Source organism: Oncorhynchus masou, chromosome 29 (genome assembly GCF_036934945.1).
Source record: "Oncorhynchus masou masou isolate Uvic2021 chromosome 29, UVic_Omas_1.1, whole genome shotgun sequence".
NCBI lineage: Eukaryota > Metazoa > Chordata > Actinopteri > Salmoniformes > Salmonidae > Oncorhynchus > Oncorhynchus masou.
Window position 1 is genome coordinate 64239042 of NC_088240.1, and position 9712 is coordinate 64248753.

General features: G+C 46.9%; 1 protein-coding gene across 6 annotated transcripts in view; it reads right to left on the minus strand.

Moving 5' to 3' along the window:
* The window catches only part of LOC135520270 (chondroitin sulfate proteoglycan 5-like), a 50562-nt gene extending 40850 nt beyond the window's left edge, over positions 1-9712 (minus strand). For 2 of the 6 annotated variants that reach the window (XM_064945691.1, XM_064945690.1), the window contains exon 1: positions 9094-9705. In XM_064945691.1, the coding sequence (XP_064801763.1) occupies positions 9094-9190 (97 nt within the window). In that variant the 5' untranslated portion in view covers positions 9191-9705. Of the gene's footprint in view, positions 1-9093 lie in introns of all 6 variants that reach the window. The other 4 variants (XM_064945692.1, XM_064945688.1, XM_064945689.1 and 1 more) reach the window with 3 other exon arrangements.

A 9712-nucleotide genomic window follows, 5' to 3' on the forward strand; every position in this document is an offset into this window, starting at 1 on the left:
CATTGTTTCTGGCAAAATGGCCAAACAGTAACATGAGTCTATGTTTCCTGTTGTTTTCACAATCAACAACTAAACGTCCCTTTTTCAGGACCCTGTCTTTCAAAGATCATTTCTAAAAATCCAAATGACTTCACAGATCTTCATTGTGAAGGGTTTAAACACTGTTTCCCATGCTTGTTCAATGAACCATAAATAATTAATGAACGTGCACCTGTGGAACGGTCTTTAGGACACTAACAGCTTACAGACGATAGGCAATTAAGGTCACAGTTATTAAAACTTCGGACACTAAAGAGGCCTTTCTGCTGACTGAAACACACCAAAAGAAAGATGCCCAGGGTCCCTGCTCATCTGCGTGAACGTGCCTTAGGCATGCTGCAAGGAGGCATGAAGAATGCAGATGTGGCCAGGGCAATAAATTGCAATGTCTGTACTGTGAGACGCCTAAGACAGTGCTACAGGGAGACAGGAAGGACAGCTGATCTTCCTCGCAGTGGCAGACCATGTGTAACAACACCTGCACAGGGTCGGTACATCCGAACATCACACCTGCGGGACAGGTACAAGATGGCAACAACAACTGCCCGAGTTACACCAGGAACACACAATCCCTCCATCAGTGCTCAGACTGTCTGTAATAGGCTGAGGCTGGACTGAGGGCTTGTAGGCCTGTTGTAAGGCAGGTGCTCACCAGACATCACCGGCAACAACGTCCCCTATGGGCACAAACCACCGTCGCTGGACCAGACAGAACTGGCAAAAAGTGTTCTTCACTGACGAGTCACGGTCTTGTCTCACCAGGGGTGATGGTTAGATTTGCGTTGATCTTCGAAGGAATGAGCGTTACACCGAGGCCTATACTCTGGAGCTGGATCGTTTTGGAGGTGGAGGGTCGGTCATGGTCTGGGGCGGTGTGTGACAGCATCATCGGACTGAGCTTGTTGTCATTGCAGGCAATCGCAACGCTGTGCGTTACAGGGAAGACATCATCCTCCCTCATGTGGTACCCTTCCTGCAGGCTCATCCTGACATGACCCTCCAGCATGACAATGCCACCAGCCATACTGCTTGTTCTGTGTGTTATTTCCTGCATGACAGGAATGTCAGCCATGCCAGTGAAAAGCCCGGATCTCAATCCCATTGAGCACTGGGACCTGATGGATCGGAGGGTGAGGGCTAGGGCCATTCCCCCCAGAAATGTCCAGGAACTTGCAGGTGCCTTGGTGGAAAAGTGGGGTAACATCTCACAGCAAGAACTGGCAAATCTGGTGCCGTCCATAAGGAGGAGATGCACTGCAGTACTTAATGCAGCTGGTGACCACGCCAGATACTGACTGTTACTTTTGATTTTGACCCCCCCCCCCCTTTGTTCAGGGACACATTGTTCCATTTCTGTTAGTCACATGTCTGTAGAACTTGTTCAGTTTATGTCTCAGTTGTTGAATCTTGTTATGTTCATACAAATATTTACACATGTTAATTGTGCTGAACATAAACGCAGTTGACAGTGAGAGGACGTTTCTTTTTTTGCTGAGTTTATAACAGTATCATTCAAAGTATGGTCAGTGTTGTGGCCTAACAGCCTTAGAAATATTTTTGTGATACATGGCTGTCATTTATGTGCAGTATAAATGTCTAGATTTCATGGGATGTCGGGTTATTAAGTCAGGAGTACTGGAGTTGTACTGCATTGGGCATCAACTCTTTCATCAATTAAAACATTCCATATATGTGGTTCTCTCTTCTAAAATGTCATATAATCACTATATAAGCAACGTCATATCATGGAGAATCATAGGCTGTCCAAAATTTGAATCTTCAAGGTACTTGAAGGTAAAAATAAATCACCTTCAAAGGACCCTTAAAACCTTTTACTGCAGTGGGCTAAATCAGGGTCACACAGAGTGTTTCTTGGGAGTCTAAAACAAATCTACTTCGAAACAAAAGTATACACCTCACACACATGTTATGTGCTTAAAGGAAAGAAAGCACCTGACAAATGTCAGATATAGAGTTGAAATATATTACATTTGAGTTTGCATGCCAATATAACACTGTATATACTATAGATCACAGAAGACTGAAATATAACAAAACTGTTTGACATAGAAACACAGGATTTTCAGCAGGTTTTTATAAATAACGTTAATTAATGATGAAATTACAAAAATATGAATACCATTCCACCCATGAGGCCACTAGGGGGCGATTTGTTCATTTGACAGCATTATTAATCACTTAACACCGTAGACACACACACACACACACACACACACACACACACACACACACACACACACACACACTCTCAACCCCTTCCGTCTCTCTCTGTCTGTCTCTCTCTAAGGAGGACACCAGTGTTGCTCTTGAAGAGCCGCTCTATTGGAGGCAACAGTGTGTCTGTCTGCCAGGGAGCTTTGCTGATTCTCTAAAGTGAGTTTCAATTAAAAATGCATCCTCACATAGAGTCTTGTTAACCTAATTGGATTAACAAGGAGACTTTTGACAGGTTGCTGATTTCGCTGGGCACCACCAGCCAGGACTATGGTTGTAAAATTCCGTGAACTCTTCATAAATTCCCTGGTTTTCCAGAAATTCTGGTTGGAGATTTCCAGATTCCGGGAATCCTGCAACCGGGATATCGGGAAAACCAGGGTATTTATTGAAAGTTCACGGGATTTTGCAGCCTTAGACAGGACCCATAGATAGAGAACCACTGTGAACACCAGATCCATATCTCCCACTAGTACACAGCTATCTATCTCCTCATCACCTGACCAGGCCACAAATAAACATTTACATTTACATTTAAGTCATTTAGCAGGCGCTCTTATCCAGAGCATAAAGGCTTTTGATTCAATAAGGAGAACTGAAGTTTAGTCCTAGACACTTCTGCTCACATCCAAGGAAAGTGGGCCGGCCCGTATATATGTGTGGCTGTTTCTGAAGTCAAACTAGAACACATTAAGTTGCTTACACCATTCTTGGAGTTACTCGAGTTGAGGTTTCCATTGAAAGACTTGTATACACCAGAGACAAATAGCAGTCTCATTCTCTTTAAACAATGTGAAGACACTGATTTGATTTATCCAGTTGCAAGGCGAGACTATTAATACCAGTCCAAAAATACTTCATATTGCGTTTGAGACTGTTTGTGATCAAGCAAAGTTTTAGGAGATCAGAGAATACAAAACCTGCATGTAATTATCTAAAAAAAAGTGAGTGATCAAAAATGCAATGTAATTTAACGCCTAACTTGAGGTGGGCCTACAGAGGCAAAACTATTGTGTAACTCATGGACTGATATCAAAGGGAGACTTGTGTGAGATAGAGGTAGGTGATTTACCTATTCAGCATGAGTAACCATACATCCTGAACATCAACCCAATCCCAGCCAACAAGATACACTGTGCCCACTATGACACAGAGTCTGTTAACAAGGCTGTGGTATATGGGATGCCCAATAAAATGGACATTAGATCCACAGGTCCAGCAGGGTGGCAGCCTGGCATGATGCCACAATGGCCTGAATGGGGATTGCCAGGGCATTGCCAGGGTAGGGTCAGGTCCCTGTTTAGACCTGGTCTTCTCACCGTCCCCGGCCTCCACCACTGATTGTCCCCCTGGCCCAGATGGAATCAGACTCACAGGGGCCACAGCAGACCCCCGGACTTAGGGCTGTCAGAGAGCGGTGTGTGGCGGCCTGGGAGGATGGGGGGGATAAAGTGGTCTTTGTGCTCCACTTTCAGACAGGACAGTCAGACAATGTTACATAAGGAACCCCCTCACCCCTTAAAGGGTATTCTGAGGTGTTTGGGGGGTATGGGGGGGTTGGGGTAGGTTCCAGCCCCTGTTGCGGAGGGCGTGGGTGGCGGTAATGAGAGATATTTGGCATTGCCAGGGGCAACAGGGTTGATGTTGGCTATCTGCCAAGTCTTTTGTTTCCTGGTTAGTTGGGATGCGTTGCGTACCTCCAAATGAAACAGGGGATTGTGATTGGCTATGACAGACAGTAAAGAGGACGGTGATTGTTTGTGACAGATTTTTAGCTCCCAGACAGTGTCTGCTGACACCGACAGAAGGATATAGGGGTGAAGGGTCAATGGTCAGGGTGGCCAGAGCAGTGAGATAAAGTGGGAAAGAGGGGGAGGGAAAGAGGGAGGGAACGGGAGGGAAAGAGGGGAGGGAAAGAGAGGGAGGGAAAGAGGGAGGGAGGGAGGGAGAGAGAGGGAGGGAAAGAGAGAGGGGGAAATGGGAGGGAATGAGAGGGAGGGAAAATGGGAGGGAAAGAGGGAGGGAAAGAGAGGGGGAAAAGGGAGGGAAAGCGGGAGGGAGGGAAAGAGAGAGGGAAACAGAGGGAGGGAAAGAGGGAGGGAGAGAGAGGGAGGGAAAGAGAGGGGGAAAATGGGAAGGAACGAGAGAGAGGGAAAATGGGAGGGAAAATGGGAGGGAAAAGGGGGGGAAAGAGAGGAAGGGAAAGAGGGAGGGAAAGAGAGGGGGAAAGGGAGAGAAAGAGAGGGGGGAAAGGGAGGGAAAGCGGGAGGGAAAGAGGAAGGGAAAGAGAGAAAGCAGTTGAGAGAGAAATGGAGAGATAGAGTGGAGGGAGGCACAGAATAAGCGAGAGAGAGTATGAAATGCCAAGAATGAGAGTGTGTGATAGGAGGATGGTGTCGTGAAAAAGATAAGCAGACAAAATGGCAGTTAGGTGAGCATGAGAGAGAGATGAACAGCAAAGGATGATAGTCAAGTGAAAAGGATTGTGAGGTTGTGTGTGAGAGAGTGAGTGTGACTGATCACTCGTTTCCATTGATTTTATAGTGAGCTCCCTCTAAACAATCCTCAAGAGAGGACCTTCATACTGTGTATAGACACACACATACACACGTGTGCACATATAACACACACACACACTCACACTATATAACCATTCTGAATAATGCATTAACCTTTTTCTCTTTACTCAATACCATTCATTAATATCGATGAAAGTGGATATGCATGAGTCTGCATTCAGCAGACTAACACCCCTGCACTGATTTCCACCTACCACTCTGCCAATCTCTCTCTCTCCTTCTCTCTCTCTATACCTTCCTCCCTCCATCGCATTAAACCTTTCATTTTTGTGCTCAACAGGTGGCAGGCTGGAGAAGGGCTGTGTTGCCATGGAAACGGTCTTGCCCTCACTGTGCAGAGAGAGAGTTGATGCAGCGTTGCTAACCTAACAGATCTGCACACAAACACACGCATGCACGCACACACTACAAGGACAAAATGCTAATACTCACATTTCCAGACATAAATATTCATTGCGTAAGAACAAAGGGTGTGTGTGCAGGTGTGTAGCTTACATAACACTTGAAGTTTGTGTATGCCTGGTTGTGTGTATGCATGTGTGTTATCAAAATGCAGAACAGGGAGCCTGTCCTCTCTCAGCATGCCCCTCCGGTGTCCATACTCTCCTCCTTTACCTTCCTGCTTCCTCCTGATTGGTTTAAGTCAGCGGTTCCCAACCAGAGGTAATAGGAACCCTGGGCTACTTGGCCTATCCATAGGGGGCACTTGAGACACATGATACCATAAAATGCACAGGAGGGGGTACCACAGGGGTCCTCCAGGCAGAGCTAAATTCAGTTGGTGCTATACAGTAACTAAACAAGGTTGGGAACCACTGATTTAAGTGATTAGCCTAATTAAAAATCAAGGATTCGATAAACTCCCGTCTTTCAAAGGCATCCAGGGATCACACAGTCCACATTAATCCAGCTATCAGTAATCTTATTATCCATTTTATGCTTGTTTTTCCTTTTGTTCTTTCTTGGGCTGGTTCAGCTGAATGTGCTAGTGTGGTGGATGTCTTTATTAATATATAATAACATATGCCATTTAGCAGATGCTTTTATCCAAAGTGTCTGACAGTCACGCATGCATACATTTGACATATGGGTGGTCCAGGGAATGGAACCCACTGTCCTCGTGTTGCAAGCACTGTGCTCTACCATCGGCACTACAGAGGGGAGGTGGGGGAATGAATACTAATAGGACAGGGCTCAACTATGGACGCCCGTCTCGGTGATGTAATACGCTCCGCTCGCATTGCAGAGCACGGTTCGCTTTGTGGAGGAGACTAGATGTGCGCTGACACATTCGGAGGCGCGTGCACTGACATGAACTCACTGACACGCACACAGACTACTAGAAGGTGCAAGAACACAAAGATACACACTTATTCTTAACACTATCACAACCTATGGGAATGCTCACACACACGTTTAAACGGCTGGCCTGGTCAAGCCAACCGACACCTATGTTAATGGTCCCTTGCCGGCAACTGGAGGCAGAACCTTGGAGCAGGGGGTGCAGGGAGGTGAAGGTGGTAGGACAGAGAGAACGGGATAACACTATTGTGTCTTCTTCTCTGCTTCTCCCCGTGCTTCTCCTCCTCTGATGAGATGCAAGGTCACTCCACAATCCCCCTGAAGCAACACCGAGAGGAGCTGCCTAAAGAGGCGTCTTTGCGCGGAGCATGCCATTGTTTGAGATGGAGGGAGGTGGATTGCAGATGTTCTACCAAGCAGCATGTGAGGTGCAAGAGGTTGAGGTACACGGGGTTGAGGTACACGGGGTTGAGGTACTCCTAATGATTGTAGAGAGAGAGAGAGAGAGAGAGAGAGAGAGGTAGAGAGAGAGGTAGAGAGAGATAGGGAGCGAGAGAGAGAGGTAGGGAGAGAGAGAGAGAGAGAGGTAGAGAGAGATAGGGAGCAAGAGAGAGAGGTAGGGAGAGAGAGAGAGGTAGAGAGAGAGAGAGAGAGAGAGAGAGAGAGAGAGAGAGAGAGAGAGAGAGAGAGAGAGAGAGAGGTAGAGCGAGAGAGAGAGAGAGAGAGGAGAGAGAGAGAGGTAGAGAGAAAGAGAGAGGTAGAGCGAGAGAGAGAGAAAGAGAGAGAGAGAGAGGGGTAGAGCGAGAGAGAGAGAGGTAGAGCAAGATAGGGAGAGAGAGAGAGGTAGAGTGAGAGAGAGAGAGGTAGAGAGAGAGAGATAGAGTGGGAGAGAGAGAGAAAGAGAGAGAGAGAGAGAGAGAGAGAGAGAGAGAGAGAGGTAGAGAGAGGTAGAGTGAGAGAGCGGAGCGAGAGAGAGAGGTAGAGAGAGAGAGAAAGAGAGAGAGGTAGAGCGAGAGAGAGGGGGAGAGAGGTAGGGAGAGAGAGAGAGGTAGAGAGAGAGAGAGAGAGAGAGAGAGAGAGAGAGAGAGAGAGAGAGAGAGAGAGAGATGTGCACTATTTCTCCAATTTACTTTATATTGATTTTAAAATGACTGTTATGATCAAAATGTGTGTTTTTTCCTAAACTGCTATATAAAAGGCTGGGGGGATTTAGCTTGAAGATTAACACACTGCGTTTCAAAGATAATCTGTCCGCGGCAGATGTGTGTCAGCAGGCCAGAGGAGAGCAGAGGAAAGAAGGGAGAGGCAGGCAGGAGGGAGAGGCAGGCAGGAGGGAGAGGCAGGCAGGAGGGAGAGGCAGGCAGGCAGGCGGGCTGGGAGGCTGACCTTCCCAGAGTCCATCATTCCCAGAGTCCATCACCATGCTGACCCCAGGGACATAAATCCTGGAAATGTGGCTGAGCCTTGACTACCATTACCCCCTCCATCACCCGTCCAAACCCGCTCACACAGCCATCATTCTGAGTGGGGGAGGGGAGATGCCTCTACGTCCCTCACCCCCCAACCATCTCTTCACTTTGGAAGACGGAAAATGGCACCAAGAAGAGGTGCCCTGTCCCTAACAACTGTCATTGTTATGGACACCATTCTTTGGTCACCACAGTGTTCACAGTAGAAGGAGCAGGTGGTGCCACTGCCAAAGCCCACCGGTGAAGCAAGAAAATGAATAAAAGCCTAGTTCACAAATTTTGTGGAACTAATGTTTTTAATTGCATTTTTATCAGAGGGTGCTGCACCCTCAGCACACCTACTTTCCTGCAGCTATGATTGTATATATTTGGCAAGGCTGACGTTATATTATATATTCATCCATTTAATCCGGACATTGTTTAAGCATGTCTTGGCGCATTGGTACCGTCTTCAGTGCCCTGTTGCTGGGCGGTGATGGGCATAAACGGATCCTCTTTTTGCCGGTTGGACAATAGTGCACCTCCCCGGACCTGCGACGCGCTGGGGAGATTCCAGTCTCCAGAGTCTACACAGACTGACATATGGATAAATAAATATAGCCTATCATCCCATCCTTCCGCAGACTACATTGCCCGTAGAGTACCAATTCACGCTCCCATTCCTACAATCACTGGGCATCATCCTCCCATCCAAGCAGAAGTGGCCAAACATAAAATGTAATGGTAATGGCGACCGCGTAAGGAAATTGAAATAAAATGAATCAACTATATCCCCATGATGTCATATTGATTATATCCCTGGGCTATTAATATCCAACAACATTATTAATATGTAAGAAGTGCTGTGATTCAGCATGAGACAATGAGGATAGAGAGTTTTCAGTGTCTTTTCATGTTTTCTATAAAAGCCAAGGCGCGCTGTATCAGAATGTCGGTTCAAATTGGTTGATGAATAATGCAACAGAGACTCCGAGCGTAATCCTGCCTTTGTGTCGCCTGGCTCCATCACTGCCATAGTGACAGCAGCAGCCTAGGGGGAGCAGTCCTAGCGCATCGGCTCGCCACTATTACCCGGTAACACCGATACAGAGAGTGGGTCATTGCTGAAAGGCTCTCCAAAAACCAATACAACCTCCATGCAATTGCCACTCTTTGGAATTGACACATTGTCCGACAATAACCCACCCAGAATGTCATATCATAACCCAAATAAAATATTGGTTTGCGTCCTGGGTAAAGATAACCTATGGTGCAGTGCTTAATTAATGGCACTATTCTGAGAGTGAGCGCATGACCAGTCGGCTCTAGTCTACAATAGAAGGCTCACTGGTCCCCTTTGTTGGACTGACTCTCTGGGCAAGTGTGTTTTGTCACTGGTTTCACCGTGGTCAGCCTATCACACGCATGCGAGGGAAAACAAAGAGACAACCCATGCTTTCTTGTGAGTCAAAAATGATATGATTTCTTACCATGTACAAAGAGGGGAATCAAGTGTAGAACCAGAATGCTTGACAGCAGCAGTAGCCTCCAGCATCCCGTGCAAAACCTCGCTTCCTTTCCGTTCATGCTTGCGTGTGATAATAGCCAGAAAATCTGATGAAAATCCCTCTCAAAATGAAGTGTTCAAAATTGTATTAATCCGAATAGTAAATCTTTTGATTTGATTTGTGCCCCCTATCCACGTTAGACTCCCGCCTCCCTGCGCTTCTCCATAGTAACTTCGTCTTGAGTGGTGTGCTAATATTTACTTCTCCCGCTTCTTCAATTAACCACAGTTCAATCGTTCAAGGCCCCGTCGCCACCGAATATCGGCCAGACGGAGACCTCGCACAGCCAAGGATGGACGTTCCGTACTGGAGCTGAGTTGAGCGCAAGCGAAAGCTGCGGCTCCGTTTGTTTTTGATTAGAGCGATGGCACTTCACCATAGGACGACTGGGAACGCTCCGCGGAATGTGATGCGATCGGCACTGTTCTCACCATCTGGGAAGGGAAAAGGATTGTTGCTGCCCCCTCCTCCGGTCTCCTACTCCTCCTCTTCCCAAGGCTTTTTTCCTTTCAATAATTTGGACCAATTTGCTATTCAACTG